Source organism: Salmo salar, chromosome 13, assembly GCF_965601325.2.
Source record: "Salmo salar chromosome 13, fSalSal1, whole genome shotgun sequence".
NCBI classification, from domain to species: Eukaryota; Metazoa; Chordata; class Actinopteri; order Salmoniformes; family Salmonidae; genus Salmo; species Salmo salar.
This window is the reverse complement of record NC_138303.1, coordinates 42,696,012-42,716,250: the sequence shown is the minus strand read 5'-3', so window position 1 is coordinate 42,716,250 and position 20,239 is coordinate 42,696,012. Positions and strand designations below refer to the sequence as shown.

The 20,239-nt window shown below is 46.3% G+C and overlaps 1 protein-coding gene across 2 annotated transcripts in view; it reads right to left on the bottom strand.

Annotated features, from left to right (window-relative positions):
* Window positions 1-20,239, bottom strand: part of LOC106567084 (nck-associated protein 5-like) — a 51,190-nt gene that overhangs the window by 18,862 nt on the left and 12,089 nt on the right. For both annotated transcript variants that reach the window (XM_014135964.3, XM_014135963.3), the window contains exons 2-9: window positions 14,562-14,654; window positions 8,378-8,512; window positions 8,097-8,204; window positions 7,858-7,977; window positions 7,290-7,388; window positions 4,223-6,913; window positions 3,697-4,109; window positions 3,398-3,536 (exon numbers count right to left, since the gene is read on the bottom strand). In XM_014135964.3, the coding sequence (XP_013991439.1) occupies window positions 3,398-3,536; window positions 3,697-4,109; window positions 4,223-6,913; window positions 7,290-7,388; window positions 7,858-7,977; window positions 8,097-8,204; window positions 8,378-8,512 (3,705 nt within the window). In that variant the 5' untranslated portion in view covers window positions 14,562-14,654. The remainder of the gene's footprint in view (window positions 1-3,397; window positions 3,537-3,696; window positions 4,110-4,222; window positions 6,914-7,289; window positions 7,389-7,857; window positions 7,978-8,096; window positions 8,205-8,377; window positions 8,513-14,561; window positions 14,655-20,239) is intronic.

The following is a 20,239-nucleotide window of genomic DNA, read 5'->3' as shown; positions in this document are numbered from 1 at the left end:
CTGGAATATGTTCCCGGGATTCTTCCTATGGCATTGAGGAGTACACCACATCAGTCACTGGATTCATCAATAAGTGCATCGATGATGTCCCCACTCTCACCGTACGTACATAACCCAACCAGAAGCCATGGATTATAGGCAACATCCGCACTAAAGGGTAGAGCTGCCACCTTCAAGGAGCGGGACTATAACCCGGACGCTTTAAAGAAATCCAGCTATACCCTCAGATGAACTATCAAACAGGCAAAGAGTCAATACAGGACTAAGATTGAATCGTACTACACCGGCTCCGACGATGTAGTACGAGGGAAGCACAGCCACGGGCTGGGAAGTACAGCCGCGAGCTGCCCAGTGACATGAGCCTACCAGACGAGCTAAATGACTTCTATGCTCGCTTCGAGGCAAGCAACACTGAAGCATACATGAGAGCATCAGCTGTTCCGGACGACTGTGTAATCACGCTCTCCGTAGCCGATGTGAGTAAGATCTTTAAATAGGTCAACATTCACAAGGCCGCAGGGCCAGACGGATTACCAGGATGTGTACTCTGAGCATGCGCTGACCAACTGGCAAGTGTCTTCACTGATATTTTCAACCTGTTCCTGACTGAGTCTGTAATAACAACATATTTCAAGCAGACCACCATAGTCCCTGTGACCAAGAACACTAAGGAAACCTACCTAAATGACTACCGACCCGTAGCATTCACGTCTGTAGCCATGAAGTGCTTTGAAAGGCTGTTCATGGCACACATCAACACCATTATCCTAGAAACCCTACACCAACTCCAATTTGCATACTGCCCCAACAGATCCACAGATGATGCAATCTCTATTGCACTCCACACTGCCCTTTCACACCTGAACAAAAGGAACACCTATGTGAGAATGCTATTCATTGACTACAGCTCAGCGTTCAATACCATAGTGCCCTCCAAGCTCATCACTAAGCTAAGGACCCTGGGACTAAACACCTCCCTTTGCAACTGGATCCTGGACTGCTTGATGGTCCGCCCCCAGGTGGTAAGGGTAGGTAACAACACATCTTCCACCTTGATCCTCAACACGGGGCCCTCAAGGGTGCATGCTCAGTCCCCTCCTGTACTCCGTGTTCACCCATGGCCAGGCACGACTCCAACACCATCATTAAGTTTGCCGACAACACAACAGTGGTAGGCCTGATCACTGACAACAATGAGACAGCCTATATGGAGGAGGTCAGAGACCTGGCCGTGTGGTGCCAGGATAACAACCTCTCCCTCAACGTGATCAAGACAAAGGAGATGATTGTGGACTACAGGAAAAGGAGGACCGAGCACACCCCCATTCTCATCGACGGGGCTGTAGTGGAGCAAGTTGAGAGCTTCATGTTCCTTGATGTCCACATCACCAACAAACTATCATTGACCAAACACACCAAGACAGGGCACGACAAAGCATATTCCCCCTCAGGAGACTGAAAAGATTTGGCATGGGTCCTCAGACCCTCAAAAAGTTCTACAGCTGCACCATCAAGAGCATCCTGACTGGTTGCATCACTGCCTGGTATGGCAACTACTTGGCCTCCGACCGCAAGGCACTACTTTGGGTAGTGCTGGCCAGTACATAACTGGGGCCAAGCTTCCTGCCATCCAGGACCTCTATACCAGGCGGTGTCAGAAGAAGGTCCTAAAAATTGTCAAAGACTCCAGCCACCCTAGTCATAGACTGTTCTCTCTGCTACCGCACAGAAAGCGGTACCGGAGCGACAAGTCTAGGCCGAAAAGGCTTCTTAACAGCTTCTACCCCCAAGCCATAAGACTCCTGAACAGCTAATCAAATGGCTACCCAGACAATGTGCATCCCCCCCACCCCTCTTTTAAGCTGCTGCTACTCTCTGTTTATTATCTATGCATAGTCACTTTAACTCTGCCTATATGTACATATTACCTCAATTACCTCGACAAACCTGTGCCCCTTCACATTGACTCTGTACCGGCAATCCCTGTATATAGCCTCGCTACTGTTATTTTACTGCTGCTCTTTAACTATTTTTTTACTTATCTGTTTTTTACTTAACACTTATTTTTCTTAACACTGCATTGTTGGTTAAGGGAGGAAGCACAGTTCCCGCTCAGCCCAGTCAAAACTGTTCGCTGCTCTGGCACCCCGATGGTGGAACAAGCTCCCTCACGACGCCAGGACAGCGGAGTAAATCACCACCTTCCGGAGACACCTGAAACCCCACCTCTTTAAGGAATACCTAGGATAGGATAAAGTAATCCTTCTAACCCCCCCCCCCCTCCCCCCTCCTTAAAATATTTACATGCACTATTGTAAAGTGGTTGTTCCACTGGATATCATAAGGTGAATGCACCATTTTGTAAGTCGCTCTGGATAAGAGCGTCTGCTAAATGACTTAAATGTAATGTAAATGTAATGTAACAAAATGTGGAAAAAGTCAAGGGGTCTGAATACTTTCCGAATGTACTGTACATTGTGAATCGGCCATAAGTTTGAAAAAAATGTAGATATGATTTTTAGGCCATATCGCCCAGCCCTACATTGAGCATGTTTGGGATGCTCTGGATCTAAGTGTACGACAGCATGTTCCAGGTCCCGCCAATATCCAGCAACTTCGCACAGCCATTGAACAGGAGTGGGACAATATTCCACAGGCCACAATCAACAGCCTGATCAACTCCATGCGAAAGAGATGTGTTGCGCTGCATGAGCCAAATGGTGGTCCCACCAGATGCATATCTGTATTCCCAGTCATGTGAAATCCATAGATTAGGGCCTAATGGATATATTTCAATGGAGTGATTTCCTTTATATCAACTGTAACTCAGTAAAATCTTTGAAATGTTTGCATGTTATGTTGCGTTTATATTTTTGTTCATATTCAGCAGGTGTTCGTATTCAGCGGGTGTTCATATTCAGCGTGTTACTAAATTAATCAGTTATTCATGCTTGAACTGAATTCACCCATCTGCCTTAATGTACGTCATGGAATTTTGGTCAAATAGAAGCTATTTTTAAAACGATTGAATTATCAACAACTCAGCCACCTCTTAACTAATCCCTTCGCTTTTCTCAAACTAAGTTAAGAGCTGTACCATGGGCCTACACATCGTATTATTATGGTTCATGGGAATGGGAATACGTTTTTCAAAGGTTTTCCCAATTTCCAAAATGATGGACCTTTATAGGTCCTTGAAGCAAAGTTGTTCAGCATGAAGAAAGATGCCTACACACAAAGTGGGCTCTTGCTTCTGTGTACCAAATTATATATATTTTTTTAACGCTTGAGTTATTTGACCATGTCAAGGAAAAAATAAGAAAAACAATTCAGACAATAACAATAACTTTTCTGTGAACCCCTAATGAATACTCATTCTAACTCAGCTGTAGCCTACCTTCTGCATGTCCTCTCTGTTGGTGGTGTGGCTGATGATACTGTCAGTATGGTGGCTGCTGAACGGTCTAGAGGTCTTACAGTCAAAGGAGAGGCGTCTCTGAGCCACACTGATGCCACTGAAGTCCTTCCCATCCACCCTATAGTCACAACAGTTAAAGGAATTGGTTTATAAAAGGAAAGGCAACACAAAACAACTGATATTTTCACCTAAGCACAAAATTCACTTTTGACAATCAGATCAATCTTAACTGGCTTATACATAGAATCCAACAGTGCTTGCTTCTATAATTTCCTCACCTGTTCAGTAACTGCTGCATGAAATTATCTGAGCGCGCTCCCCTGTACATAACAGCCAGCTGGCCCTGTGATTGGTCCATCACCACCTCACAGGAGTGACCCCTCCCGGAGCGGTCCATCCCAACCCCCTCGACCCCATTCATGTAGGCTCTCTCCTCCTCCAGAGCTCTCCTCAGACCCTCCGCCTTCTCCATCAGCATAGAGATATTCAGGCTCTCCACCCCCACCCCATCTCCTTTAGACTTAGACCCCGCCATCTTGGAAGGGATATTCAGCCTCCACTCTCCACCCTTCTTCTCGTCTTTGACTTTAGGAGGCGTGTCTGGTTTGCGGCTCAGAGCTGGGAGCTTGCTCTTCTTCAGGCCGAACCAGCTAGCGATGCCATTGGAGCCTTTCTGTTTCACCTCGGTGACCTGTTCAAAATTTTTATTTATCAAATTGCTGACAGCAAACACTCTGAAATACTCGATAATAACACATTAAAACACAACACTATACCACAGTTAGGGAAAACAACCATCAATACCTGTCCTCGGTCTCGGTCCTGCTCTGCCAGTTTCAGCATGTTCTCCTCAATACCCTTCATCACCTTCTCTTCCATGGCTGACGTAGGGCCGGGGGTGGGGCTGGGGACTATAGGGACAGGGTGTCTCTCCTCCTCCTGCTGTGTGCCTGACGTTGGCCTTGGGGGAGGAAAGCTGTCTCCGTGCGCTGTGGTGTTTCTCTTCTTGTTTGCGTTGAGCTTGCTCATATCCTCTGACTTGGACGAGTAGCGTGGCGTCAGTGCCGGGGCATCCAGGGTGGGTTTCCCAGTTCCACCTCTGCTGACAGCTGAGGGTGAGGGAGCCAGGGCCTGGCAGGGTTTAGACGGGGACTTAGGCAGGACTTTGTTGGGGCTGTTGCTGCTCTGAGGGATGCTGGGTGCAGGTTGTTTACCATGGTAAGACAGGTTCAGAGAAGCTGGGCATTTCACGTTGTGTAGAACTATGGGAGTGTCAGTGTTTGGGGATGGTAGGCCCAGTTTACCTTTGGGGCTGTCTGTATTAGTCACACCCACTCTGGATGAGAGCGTCTCCAGCTCTGCCTTAGCGACTGAAGAGCCAGAGAGAAGAGACTTAGCTGCTGGATCATAGGACTGACAAGCACCAGGGAACATCAAAGCAACACTACCAAGAATACATTTAGGCTTACCATCCAAAGAGTCTGTATATTTTGAGTGCCTCTGCTCCTCTAAATTATGATCCACAGGCCTCTCCGCTGTCTTACTCCTGTCATCGTTAAAAGTGACTATACTCTCATCACTATGAGGGTCTGGCTTGTCTACTGGCAGCAGCACATTGACTTGTAAATCCTCAGAGCTCCTCAGCTTGCCAAGTGCAGCCAGCCTGTCTTTGAATGTGTGACTAGACTCGGCTGGCTGCCTCCCTGGCCCTGCTACCCGAGAAGGCCTCTTGGGAATGGATGAGGGATCATGTCTCTTGGCTGGGAGAGCTGGAGGCTGGGACTGGGAGAGATCAGAGTTCTGCATGGTGGTTTCTCTAGTGTCCTGGTCCTGTGATCCTCTGTCTTTCATGCTGGCGTAGTGAGCAGGGCTCCCCTGAAACTGAGCTGCTCTGAGGGCAGAGGGGTTGGGCAGGCTGTGGTGGCCGTGCCAGACTGGGCTCTCTGTGTTCACATCCTGATCGGACGAGGATGAAGAGGATGAGGAAGATGAGGAGGAGGAGGAGTCCGAGGCAGGGGAGAATTGCTGCAGCTGGAGACTCCGGACATTCTCTTTCTGTAGTAGTGGATTCACTAGCTTCCTGTCACTATCTGTGTTGGTATGAGATGAAGATGATATGTTTACGTTCTCTGGGACCTTGGATTCTTCCAGCTGAGCCGAGGTGGAGAGTTCCAAAACATTCTCATAGTACGGGACCTTCTGAGAAGAGGCCCTGGGTGTCTGCGATGTGCCAGGGGCGAGTGGCTTGGGGACACCACGGCTTGCCTTGGGGACCGAGAGGCTGCTGTAGCAAAGTTCCTTGGCTGGAGGGGAGCAGGCATCCTCAGGCTGTGGTGGGGAGGTGGGGGCTGAGGCTGAGTGTGTGGTGGCTGGGTAGGACTCTGACCTGGCGGGTGGAGGAGGGTGCCTGGTCCTCTCTGTGGTGGTGGCTCTGCGTGAGGGGACGGGGGAGTGGTACACCTCATAGTTATTGGTACGGCAGGGGATCTTGGAGGTGCGGGTGAGCTGTGGGCTCAGACGGACAGGACTGGCCGCTGCCTGGGTCCTCTCTGCCATCGTGGGGATCTTTATAAACTTTAGGATCCTGGACGGGGAGTTGATCGCAGCAGCTTTGACGTCGATGAGGCAGGAGGAGGGGATGGGGCTGAAGGCCACGTTGGCTCTCCCTGAGAGAGCTCCCTCCTCTGCTGGGCCACTGTCTTTCTCTGGAATAACTACATCACTCAAAACATTATCACTGTCATTGGAGGAGAGGAGAAACCCATTGGTTTCCAGCTCACAGTATGCAATATGAGGGTTGTCCTTCACTCCAGGGACAGGCAGCTGGGAGGTAAACAAACTACTGCTGTCTTCAGTTTTTCCTTTAAGACAGTCCTCTTCATCTGTGCCCTCGACCAGCCCTGTCTTTATCCCTGCCTCTGGGCACTGATTGGCTGGTCTAGTCTGATCTACACTTTTGATTGACAAGTAAGAGTTGGGACCTGCTGGTTGCTGGTGGTCATTCATTGTCTGGTGTTTCTCCACTGATGTGCTCTTGATGTGGAATTCACTAATAGCAGCTGTGGTGGGTGTGCCTTTGACGTGGTTCGGAGTTGAATTAGGCTTTGGAGTGCAAATATGGTTACATTTGACTGGACTGTCTGTGCTCCTCTTGCAGTGAGTAGGACATAACTGCCCTTCACCATCGACGTGCTGCTGGTGTTGCGTGTTGTCAGAGTCTGAGCAGGAGCAGCGGCAGCGTGTCTGGTGCTTCTTACACAGGTCTCCAGCAGCCAGGACAGCCTCTGTGGACATCAGAACCTGGCTGTAGTCACAGAAGGAAATGCTGCCTGCCGAGGGGTGGAACTTGAGGGGGTCGGTCTCCTCCATCTTGCGGAGGACCTCCAGGATGTGTGCTTTCTTCTTGAAGAATGGGGACAGGGCCTCCATGGATGCGGCTGGGCCCCGGGGGGGAGTTGCTGGGGCCTGTGGCAGTGTGCGGTGGAACCCATTTCCCTGTTGAGAGAAATATTGTCAGGTTGTTATTATAGAAGTGAACGTGTTCTCAATAACTAACTGGTTAAACAAAGGTTCTAAACAAAATTCCAATCATTTATTTCAATAACACTTCAACCAGACTGCAGCCTTATACTGTATATGAAATATCGACAGAACAAAACACTGTTGGCATAAGTGAAGGAAATCAGTTTAACAGAGAAAGTCCAGGTCTCTTGAATACAATTGTGAAATAGAAAGGAAATTCATTTCATATGAGAAACCATAGACCCAACAGTATATGTCATGACTGCTGCTGTAACCCGGACAGTGTTTATCCCCATAGGAGTCTACAGCCATGTCTCAGGATTAAGTGTTGACCGTGCTTTGTCCTCACCTTGGCTTGTGCTTGACTCTGTGACTGTGACTCCACCTGTTTGTCAGAGACATTGTGCAGCAGCTGTGTATTGAACACTGGGAGGGGTCCTGGCTGCACCTGTAACAGTAAATTCAATGCAATTAGGATATCATGTCCACCACTTGAAGCAAAAAATTGTTATAGGACTCTATACTATAGGCTACATTACAACACCCAGCAGCAGGAGATCACCACACAGCAGATTATGACAGATTATGACGTTGCCCTGAGACATGGCTGTGTACTCCTATGGTGCACACAAAAGTGTTCTTCGGGCTGTCAAGATTAAAACCTATTTTTGGTTCCAGGTAGAACCCTTTTGGGTTCCATGTAGAACCCTCCGTAGAAAGGGTTCTACATGGAACCCAAAAGGGTTGTACCTGGAACCAGAAAGGGTTCTTTAAAGGGTTCTCCTATGGGGTTAGCCTGGAGAACCCTTTAAGGTTTTTTCTAAGAGTGTGTAACATGGCTCTAGACTCCGTTGGTGTAATGTTGCCGTAGGCGTTGACAGCCATGTCTCAGGGCAGATTGTGATGTTACTTTATACCTGGTCGTGAGGGCTTGAATGGTTGGGTAGTTTCTGTTGGAAGAGCTCACAGAGCACTCTGTTCTGTCTCTCCAGGTCAAACACATGCATCTTCAGCTTGATGCACTCCTCTCGCAGATCCTGCATATATGTATACACAAAAGTGTATCATTAAAACCACAACCCATGTCTTACTGGTTGTGATTCAAAATGGGCTTTCAAAAAAACGATGGATTGTTGAGGATGACTTGTCAGTTTGCCTTTTGGTTGAGTAGAGCTTGGACCACATGGTTGGCCACCTCGTCCAGACATCTCTCATATGCCTCTCTTTGACTCTCATTTGCCAACACAAGAGCTGAATTCTCTGCCTGTTAAAAGAAGCCAATAGATTATTCACAACTGTATATGTTTAGTATGAAAATAACTTTCATAAATGTGAAAATTGAAATGAAAGCAATGAATATGTGGTGAAATTATATTTAAAAAATGATATAATTTGAGATGCTTTATATTCAGTTCATTATGATTGGGGTTGACTCACCTCCAGTTCTCTGAGTCGGTCCATTAGTTCTCCGCTGTTCTCCTCTTCCTCCAGGTAGTCCTCAACGTCCCCCTCGTCTGACTCCAGGTCTTCATCACACATCCTCGGTTCTGTCTCGTCAGACATCATTCTCATCTGGAACACAAGAAGGAGTTTCATAATGTTACAATCGTCTTACTTTTACACACAAAACATCAATGTACTATGTAACCACCAACATACAGTATGTCATCTTTACCCTTGCGTTGAGACATGGACCTAGGACCATGCCTCAGGACAACCTGGTTTGATGACTCCTTGCTGTCCCCAGTCCACCTGGCCGTGCTGCTGCCCCAGTTTCAACCGTTCTGCCTGCGGAACCATGACCTGTTCACACGGACGTGCTACCTGTCCCAGACCTGCTGTTTTCAACTCTTTAGAGACAGCAGGAGCAGTAGGGATATTCTGAATGATCGGCTATGAAAAGCCAACTGACATTTACTCCTGAGGTGCTGACCTGTTGCTCCCTCGACAACCACTGTGATTATTATTATTTGACCCTGCTGGTGATCTATGAACATTTCAACATCTTGGCCATGTTCTGTTATAATCTCCACCCGGCACAGCCAGAAGAGGACTGGCCACTCCTCATAGCCTGGTTCCCCTCTAGGTTTCTTCCTAGGTTCTGGCCTTTCTAGGGAGTTTTTCCTAGCCACCGTGCTTCTACACCTGCATTGCTTGCTGTTTGGGGTTTTAGGCTGGGTTTCTGTACAACACTTTGTGATATCAGCTGATGTAAGAAGGGCTTTATAAATACATTTGATTTGATGATTTTGATTTGTAGACTCCTATGGCGTCTAGCTGTTAGACTAACAGCCTTGTCTCAGAGCAATAGGCTACCCCAAATAACAGGGAGTGTCCAGAGATATCAAAGTATATCTGACCAAATTAGGAAAGACAAGCATTGTAATTTTGAATTCCGTAAACTGAGTATGGAAGAGGTAAAAAAAAGATTGTTGTCTATCAACAATGACAAGCCACCGGGGTGTGACAACTTGGATGGAAAATTACTGAGGATAATAGCAGATGATATTGCCACTCCTATTTGCCATATTTTCAATTTAAGCCTACTAGAAAGTGTGTGCCCCCAGGCCTGGAGGGAAGCAAAAGTCATTCCACTACGCCCTTTACTGGCTCAAATAGCCGACCAATCAGCCTGTTACCAACCCTTAGTAAACCTTTTTTTTTTAAATGGAGTTTGACCAGATACAATGCCATTTTACAGTAAACAAATTGACAACAGACTTTCAGCACGCTTATAGGGAAGGACAATCAACAAGCACAGCACTTACACGAATGACTGATGATTGGCTGAGAGAAATTGATGATAAAAAGATTGTGGGGGCTGTTTTGTTAGACTTCAGTGCAGCTTTTGACATTATCGATCATAGTCTGCTGCTGGATTAACGTATGTGTTATGGGTTTACACACCCTGCTATACTGTGGATGAAGAGTTACCTGTCTAGCATAATCCAGGTAGAATCAGGAATTCCCCATGGCAATCTTCACTAACGACATGCCACTGGCATTGAGTAAAGCCAGTGTGTCTATGTATGCGGATGACTCAACACTATACACGTCAGCTACTACAGCGACTGAAATGACTGCAACACTTAACAAAGAGCTGCAGTTAGTTTCAGAGTGGGTGGCAAGGAATAAATTAATCCAAAATATTTCTAAAACTAAAAGCATTGTATTTAACTAAATCTTGTAATAAATCATGTGGAAATTGAGCAAGTTGAGGCGATTAAACTGCTTGGAGTAACCCTGGATTGTAAACTGTCATGGTCAAAACATATTGACACAACAGTAGCTAAGATGGGGAGAAGTCTGTCCATGAAAGGCACTGCTCTACCTTCTTAACAGCACTATCAACAAGGCAGGTCCTACAGGCCCTAGTTTTGTCGTACCTGGACTACTGTTCACTAGTGTGGTCAGTTGCCACAAAAAAGGATCTTGGGAAAATTGCAATTGGCTCAGAACAGGGCAGCAGGACTGGCCCTTGGATGTACACAGAGAGCTAACATTAATAATATGCATGTCAATCTCTCCTGGCTCAAAGTAGAGGAGACATTGACTTTATTACTACTTGTATTTATGAGAGGTATTGACATGTTGAATGCACCAAGCTGTTTGTTTGAACTCCTAGCGCACAGATTGGACACCCATGCATGCCTCACAGTCCCCAAGTCCAGAACAGACTGTGGGAGGCGCACAGTACTACATAGAGCCATGACTACATGGAACTCTATTCCACATCAAGTAACTGATACAAGCAGTAAAATTCAACTTAACAGATTAAAATACACCTTATGGAACAGCGGGGACTGTAAAGCAACGCAAACTTAGGCACAGACGCGTGCATACACACACACGATAACATACGCACTATACACACACACGTACACATGGATTTCTTTGTAGAGATGTGGTAGTGGTGGAGTAGGGGCCTGAAGGCACACAGTGTGTTGTGAAATCTGTGAATGTATTGTAATGTTTTTAAAATGGTATACCTGCCTTAATTTTGCTGGACCCCAGGAAGAGTACAGTATCCATAATAAATACAAATACAAATATCAGGACTTTCTCTGGTGAGAATGGAGCCGTTATAATCCCTCTAGTGTCAGGTTCTTGACGACAGAGAGATGTAACGCTACTCTGCCATGTTAGACTGGGTGTGTTTGGTCGGATAAATGCATAACTGATGTATCAGCCTGTTGGTTGGCTTTAGCTAGATTACGGAGTAATCTATAGTAATGCATAGCATACTGAGAGTTTTTTTTGGGACAAAGCCCATAGGAGCAGAACATAATGGTGGGAGTGCTGGTGGTAGGGGATCTGTGACAGCTGTGAGTGGAGGGGAAGGTCTGGAGAAATATCCCTGGGTTTCTCAGGAGCATTAAACAGTGTCAGGGATAAGACTGATCTAACTCCATTACCCAAATCCTGCCAAGTCATCCCCTTCACCCGGAGCTAAACAGACAGGTCCTGTACAGTACAGTAAACCCCTGTTCACAAACACAAACGTACTGTAGGGACGAGTGCATTATAAGAGGTGAGTGCTGCGAAGTGCAAAGCGCGCATACGTTTACGAGAACCTCGACACCCCAGAGGATGCATTGAATAGGCCTAATGTTACTGGCCCATCCTCACCCTCGCTGCCAGTCTGAGATCTCAGCAGCCCCATCTAAACTGATGTATTGAGCTGTAATCAACTGAGCAAAGGACAATTGGGCCTGTAACAGAGGGCTGATCAATGTGTCTTCTATAGAGGCATAAGGAAGAAGATATTAGCTGCATGTTTAACCTGACAGAGCGTTAAGGAGGAGTTATAAATACCAGCTATTCTTCACTTAATGCACATTACAGCTCCAGGCATGGCAAGCTACAGTACAGTATACACCCAGTTTGTTTATTCATAACAAATGAACAGGACAAAATGACAAATCATTTTCCACATAACAGCATCTGCATGTTCTCAGAACGTTCACACATCCAACTGGGCAAAAACTGGTTGGATCAACATTGTTTCACCGTCGTTTAAATCATGTTTAGGGATGTGATGGCATTGAATCAACATGGAAAACTGATTGGATTTTTTTTTTAAGTCATCAACGTCAGGGCATTTTGTCTTTTTCCCAACCAACTTTGAACCTAAATCCAATGGCATGTTGGAATTCTGTTTTTGATCTCACTGTGTTGACAACTCTACCAAACGTAAAGTCAAACTCCACGTTGAAATGACGTCCGTGCCCAGTGGGATGGAACTCCATGTGAACTCCACAATAAACAAAACATAAAAGTGAGACTAAATATAACATGGTAGACGCTGCTGTTGCTAGGTACTGTACTCTGTGGGGCAGAACCTTGAATCGCGACCAAAACAAAGAGATAAAGGAGAATGCCTCTTTTCTGAATTTAATCCAGACAATTCTAAAGTGACACAATTTATTGACTGCAGCTTGATCAAAGCTGATTCACCCACCCTCATCATGCTCTCTCCCCCATCCTTAACCTCATCCTCTTTCCCCCCATCAGACCAATTCAACTGATATTGATTATACAACAGATCCTACATCCGATCACGGCGGATACAATGAAATTCTAGGCAGGGGTCACGGAGAACTGTAGGGGTCAACTGTAGTGTGGTGAAGGACAGCGTTGTCGTTGTGGGGGTGGTGCTTAGGCCACTGACTAGCTACTGCGTGCCCAAACAGATAACCATTCACAGGGAGAGGAGATCAGTGTGTCTGCCCAGAGACTGCCGTGCCAGGCAGGGAGCAAGGGGTGGGGAGGGAGAGAGCGTGGGAGGGGGGGGAGGAGGAAGGGAGAGAGTGAGAGAGCGGGAGAAAGAGAACGGGAGAAGAGAGAGTGCTCGTGAAGAGAGAGAACGAGGGAGAGAAAAGAGAGAGAGAGAGATGCCCTGCTACAGAAATGTGCTGATATGAGACTGAGACCCATAGAGAAGCCCTGAATGCAAAAGGAGTTTGTGTACAAGGAGGACGGCCATATTGCTTGCTACCTTATTTTCCCATTCTAGAATTATAAACAGGGGAGATTTACATGTCTCCCAAACAATTTATGATATACCCGGATAAAAACAAGACGTGCTTTATTACAATCTGCTGTCTGTGATAAGAACTATGAAATATATATATAATCTCCTTCTTCTCTCTGCATTGTGCGATAAAGAGAACACTGACTGCCATTCAAATGTTCACTATCTACTGTAGATAAGGGCTGTCTGCCCGTGAGATACATAGAACAGAAGCTTCACCCTCATCCCTTGAGTGCCTGATCATTAATAACCCAGATATTTCCCCTGTTGACTGACACACAGGAGGATCTAAAAAGAGGAACCTCTAAAAAAAAAAAGCAAATATGATTTTTCACCACCATCAATGGCATATCTAATCACAGTGACAGAGAATTGTCCCCGGTTTCCTGTTCAAATGCCACAAAAGGATACTGACACTGTGACATTCGCTAAAAAGGACATGAAGAGAAAACAGAGAGTGAAGTACAGAGATAACATAGGACATGAAGAGAAAACAGAGAGTGAAGTACAGAGATAACAAAGGACATGAAGGGAAAACAGAGAGTGAAGTACAGAGATAACAAAGGATATGAAGAGAAAACAGAGAGTGAAGTACAGAGATAACAAAGGATATGAAGAGAAAACAGAGAGTGAAGTACAGAGATAACAAAGGGGAACCCTGAACACCATGAGGTAGACTTTGCTTTTTGAGCAGCACTGCTCTTTTTCATGATGCTTCCACCTCCACTGCTCTTTTTCAATGAGGCTTCCACCCCCTCTGCTCTTTTTCAATGATGCTTCCACCTCCACTGCTCTTTTTCAATGATGCTTCCACCCTCACTGCTCTTTTTCAATGATGCTTCCACCCCCTCTGCTCTTTTTCAATGATGCTTCCACCCCCACTGCTCTTTTTCAATGAGGCTTCCACCCCCTCTGCTCTTTTTCAATGATGCTTCCACCTCCACTGCTCTTTTTCAATGACGCTTCCACCCCACTGCTCTTTTTTAATGATGCTTCCACCTCCACTGCTCTTTTTCAATGACGCTTCCACCCCACTGCTCTTTTTCAATGATGCTTCCACCCCCACTGCACTTTTTCAATGATGCTTCCACCCCCACTGCACTTTTTCAATGATGCTTCCACCTCCAATGCTGTTTTTCAACGATGCTTCCTCCTCCACTGCTCTTTTTCAATGATGCTTCCACCCTCACTGGTCTTTCGTCAAATAGATAGACTAAACCACAATTTTCAGTTTAAAGGGAACAGCAAGAGAACAAAACAAGATATATCATGTCATCACTGAGCTGGAATGCATATAACACTTTTTTTCCCGTCTGAAATGGCTGTAGAATGGATATCTGCTGTAAAAAAAGTAATCCTGAGGACATTGTAGGAGCTTTTATAAGGAGAAGAAAATGTGTAACACTATAGGCCTGCAAAACAAATGTGTCATGCGCCAGAAATAAATAGTCAAGCATGCTGTCTCTTGAAGGTATAATACCCAGAAGATATTGCTAGGAAGGTCCATATTCATAGCTGGAAACGTACAGAAAGCCAAAGAACATACAACAGTAGATTAGAATAGAGTCTTCTAGAACAGACACTCACCTGTGATGCCAGCTCTCCTTAGAGCAGAGTACTCAGTCTTACTCCTGTGCGTGTAAGCCACTTCTCTACTCTCCCCACGTCAGAGGCAAGGAGCTGAGGAAAAAAATGAAATGACACATCTTGTTATTATCATCCCCTCAACTCTCCCTCTCCCCCCCTCCCTTTTCCAGTCAGAGCATTTTTCAGTCAGGGGATTTCGTGCGGTTTGCCGACATCAAGCGTTATTTTTATACAAATCAAATCAAATTTTATTGGTCACATACACATGGTTAGCAGATGTTAATGCGAGTGTAGCAAAATGCTTGTGCTTTTAGTTCCGACCGTGCAGTAATATCTAACAAGTAATCTAACAATTTCACGACAACTACCTTATACACACAAGTGTAAAGGAATGAATAAGAATATGTACAAATAAATATATGGATGAGCGATGGCCAAGCGGCATAGGCCAGATGCAGTAAATGGTATAGAGTACAGTATACACATATGAGATGAGTAATGTAGGGTATGTAAACATTATATAAAGTGGCATTGTTTAAAGTGACTAGTGATACATTTATTACATCCAATTTTTAATTATTAAAGTGGCTAGAGATTTGAGTCAGTATGTTGGCAGCAGCCACTCAATGTTAGTGATGGCTGTTTAACAGTCTGATGGCCTTGAGACAGAAGCTGTTTTTCAGTCTCTCGATACCAGCTTTGATGCACCTGTACTGACCTCGCCTTCTGGATGATAGCGGGGTGAACAGACAGGGGCTCAGGTGGTTGTTGTCCTTGATGATCTTTTTGGCCTTCCTGTGACATCGGGTGCTGTAGGTGTCCTGGAGGGCAGGTAGTTTGCCCCCGGTGATGTGTTGTGCAGACCTCACTAGCCTCTGGTGAGCCTTATGGTTGTGGGCGGAGCAGTTGCCGTACCAGGCGGTGATACAGCCCAACAGGATGCTCTCGATTGTGTATCTGTAAAAGTTTGTGAGTGTTTTCGGTGACAAGCCAAATTTCTTCAGCCTCCTGAGGTTGAAGAGGGACTGTTGCGCCTTCTTCTCCATGCTGTCTGTGTGGGTGGACCATTTCAGTTTGTCTGTGATATGTATGCCGAGGAACTTAAAACTTTCCACCTTCTCCACTACTGTCCCGTCGATGTGGATGGGGGGGGGGGGGGGGGTGGGGGGGGTGCTCCCTGTGCTGTTTCCTGAAGTCCACGATCATCTCCTTTGTTTTGTTGACGTTGAGTGTGAGGTTATTTTCCAGACACCACACTCTGAGGGCCCTCACCTCCTCCCTGTTGGCCATCTCGTCGTTGTTGGTAATCAAGCCTACCACTGTAGTGTTGTCTGCAAACTTGATGATTGAGTTGGAGGCGTGCATGGCCACGCAGTCGTGGGTGAACAGGGAGTACAGGAGAGGGCTGAGAATGCACCCTTGTGGGGCCCCAGTGTTGAGGATCAGCGGGGGGGAGATGTTGTTTCCTACCCTCACCACCTGGGGGCGGCCCGTCAGAAAGTCCTGGACCCAGATGCACAGGGCGGGGTCGAGACCCAGGGTCTCGAGCTTAATGACGAGTTTGGAGGGTACTATGGTGTTAAATGCTGAGCTGTAATCGATGAACAGCATCCTTACATAGATATTCCTCTTGTCCAGATGGGTTAGGGCAGTGTGCAGTGTGATTGAGTCGTCTGTGAACCTATTGTGGCGGTAAGCAAATTGGAGTGGGTTTAGGGTGTCTGGTCGGGTGGAGGTAATATGATCCCTGACTAGTCTCTCAAAGCCCTTCATGATGACGAAAGTGAGTGCTATAGGGCGGTAGACGTATATCTCAGTTACCTTCGCTTTCTTGGGAACAGGAACAATGGTGGCCCTCTTAAAGCATGTGGGAACAGCAGACTGGGATAGGGATTGATTGAATATGTCCGTAAACACACCAGCAAGCTGGTCTGCGCATGCTCGGAGGACGCGGCTAGGGATGCGTCTGGGCCGGCAGCCTTGAGAGGGTTAACACGTTTAAATGTTTTACTCACGTTGGCTGCGGTGAAGGAGAGCCCGCAGGTTTTAGTAGAGGGCCGTGTCAGTGGCACTGTATTGTCCTCAAAGCGAGCAAAGAAGTTGTTTAGTTTGTCTGGGAGCAAGAGGTCCGTGTCCGCGACGGGGCTGGGTTTCTTTTTGTAATCCATGATTGACTGTAGACCCTGCCACATACGTCTCGTGTCTGAGCCGTTGAATTGTGACTCTACTTTGTCTATGACGCTTAGCTTGTTTGATTGCCTTGTGGAGGGAATAGCTGCACTGTTTGTATTCGGGCATGTTTCCGGTTGCCTTGCCATGATTAAAAGCAGTGGTTCGCGCTTACAGTTTTGCGCAAATGCTGCCATCAATTCACGGTTTCTGGTTGGGGAAGGTTTTAATAGTCACCGTGGGTACAACATCACCGATGCACTTGCTAATAAACTCGCTCACCGAATCAGCGTATACATCAATGTTGTTGTCTGAGGCTATCCGGAACATATCCCAGTCCACGTGATCGAAGCAATCTTGAAGCGTGGAATCAGATTGGTCAGACCAGCGTTGAACAGACCTGAGCACGGGCGTTTCCTGTTCAAGTTTCTGTCTATAGGCTGGGAGCAATAAAATGGTGTCGTGGTCAGATTTGCCGAAAGGAGGGCGAGGGAGGACTTTGAATGCGTCATGGAAGTTTGAGTAGCAATGCTGCCAGCCCAGGTCGCGCATTCTATATGCTGATAAAAATTTAGGGAGCCTTGTTTTCAGATTAGCTTTGTTAAAATCCCCAGCTACAATAAATGCAGCCTCAGGATATGTGGTTTCTAGTTTACATAGAGTCCAGTGAAGTTCTTTCAGGGCCGTCGAGGTGTCTGCTTGGGGGGGATATACACGGCTGTGATTATAATCGAAGAGAATTCTCTTGGCAGATAATGCGGTCGGCATTTGATTGTAAGGAATTCTAGGTCAGGTGAACAAAAGGTCTTGAGTTCCTGTATGTTGTTATGATCACACCACGACTCGTTAATCATAAGGCATACACCCCCGCCCTTCTTTTTACCAGAGAGATGTTTGTTTCTGTTGGCGCAATGTGTGAAGAAACCGGGTGGCTGTACCAACTCTGATAACGTATCCCGAGTGAGCCATGTTTCCATGAAACAGAGAATGTTACAATCTCTGATGTCTCTCTGGAAGGCAACCCTTGCTCGAATTTCATCTACCTTGTTGTAGAGAGACTGGACATTGGAGTAGTATACTCGGGAGCGGTGGGCGATGTGCCCGTCTACGGAGCCTGATCAGAAGACCGCTCCGTCTGTCCCTTCTGCAGCGCCATTGTTTTGGGTCGCCTACTGGGATCCGATCCATTGTCCTAGGTGGTGAACCAAACAGAGGATCCGCTTCTGGAAAGTCGTATTCCTGGTCGTGATGTTGGTAAGTTGACATTGCTCTTGTATCCAATAGTTCTTCCTGGCTGTATGTAATAAGACTTAAGATTTCCTGGGGTAACAGTGTAAGAAATAATACATAAAAAAACAAAATACTGCATAGTTTCCTAAGAACGCGAAGCGAGGCAACCATCTCTGTCGTGCCATGTTTATGACATCAAGGCCATATTTCTCTTGCTACATTTTGATTTCCCCAGACGGACACTCAAACATCACATCCCTGTCATCTCTAGAGAGGAGAGCAGCTTCATATTGTTTTTTTTTTTTTATGTTGACCAAACGCAATGAATGTGACTGTCAGCATCAGAATAGGCAGCCAGTCCGAATTCTGCAACTCTCCCTCCTCATTGGCCCTAACCCTTTGATGATTGAATATCTGAAGGGTCTGGAGCTTCCACCATATTTTCTCCACTTTACAGATCTGCACACATCGAAGGGTTAGGGCTAAGGGGAAGTGGTAGGAAGCGAATTGGGACAGGCTATGGAACTCGAATGGTCTTCCTGTCCTGTCAGACAGACCAGGAATTTGAGAGGAATCTCCATGCCCTGCGGGGGACAACGTCTGCAGACGGCAGCCTCCACGCCAAAACCCCAATCCCCCCCCCTCTCTCCCTCTCATCTTCCCTTCTTTTCATCTCGAGTCTTGAGTCATTGTAAAGTGTAATGAAAGAAAGATGGATGAATAATTCAGCAGAGAGACCCAGTAGCGTTTAGAAGTCCCCTTTCATGTTCCAGTGATAACACTATGGCATGCAGGCTGCAGACACCCGGTATTAAAATCATTGTATTGAACTTCCATGTAGTCTAGTCGGTAATCTGGGATTTCCCATTACTGTACTCTCATTGGTAATTTTGTTTAGTTTCCACAAGACTTGCCCTCATTGATAAATGGGAGCACGGTCAGATGCTCGCTGCCATAGGTTCACTCCCAAATGGCACCCTATTCCCTATGTAGTGCACTACTAGGCACTACATAGGGAATAGGGTGTCATTTGGGATGCAATCTTGTCCTCATACTGTAACTTGCTAAATGGGAGCATGTTCAGTCACTGCCATTGGCTTCAGATTCAGTCTAGTCTGGCCGCGTTCCTTCAGACGAGATGAGTTTAGACAGAGCTACAGCATTAACTCTTCACTCCCAAGCAGCCCACATGGGAACCACGGCTGATCCCTTTTAGATCTCATCAACTCCAAATGGGTTTAGCAGTATTTAGCATCTGCCTTTTCCACTCTGGCTTTCAGCTGCAGATTAACTAGAGCAGAGGAGTCTGCACGCCTGTCTCTGAGTCAGGAGAACACACCTGCTCCATGTGTGAAAATCCTGATCTGTGATCTTGGCTATCTGTTGTCGAGCGACACAAAACAAGTGTAATAGATTATTGTTATGATTCACTTGCCATAGCCATATTGTGTTATTAGCTGCTCACCTGATCACATCCAAGAGACCAGACAAAATGGCTGATCACATCCAGGAGACCAGACAAAATGGCACTTGAGTAATGATTCCTTGAGAATGGGTTTTGCCATTGGCATATAATGTTACTGGGTGCACACACCTGATCACATCCAAGAGACCGCAAAAAAATAGCACTTCTTCATAATGATTTTCTTGAGAATGTGTTTTGCCTGTGGCGGCTGGCAACATTGATATTGATATTATGCTGTGTTGTGTGAGGTCATCCGAATGGAGCTCAGAGTTCAAAGTGGCTGGGTCTGGTGTGATGCACGCCACGAGGAATGAGCCAAGCAGCAGACTTATACTCTATATTCATGGAATGGGGGGTTACAGTACAAATCAAAGACAACTCAGCAGAACCAAAAACCTTCAAGCTCCTTAAATCATGTCAGGCACACACTTGGGGATTTGGCTGCTGCCGCCGAGCGGAGGCCGTCTCAGGTTATATCAAATACCACCCTTCCCTTTTGGCAATTTGGAATGGCACAGATTGGAGTTCTCTCGGTGTGAACAAACAAGTGTGTAGGCAGGAGGGGTAAACAACATCCCAGAAGACCCCTTCAGACAAATTAGGAACCACACCTCACAGGAACAACAATGCAATTATAACCATGATCACTAAAATATGCCACTGTAGGCATACATCTAAGCATAGTGAGATGGCACATAGACTAGATTCATACTAATTGGATTCCTTTGTTACTATGGCTTCTGATGTTTAGCCAAAATGACAGTGGGCCTGATAGTCCAATAACAACGTTTTGACTGAAGGTACAGGGGGGAGA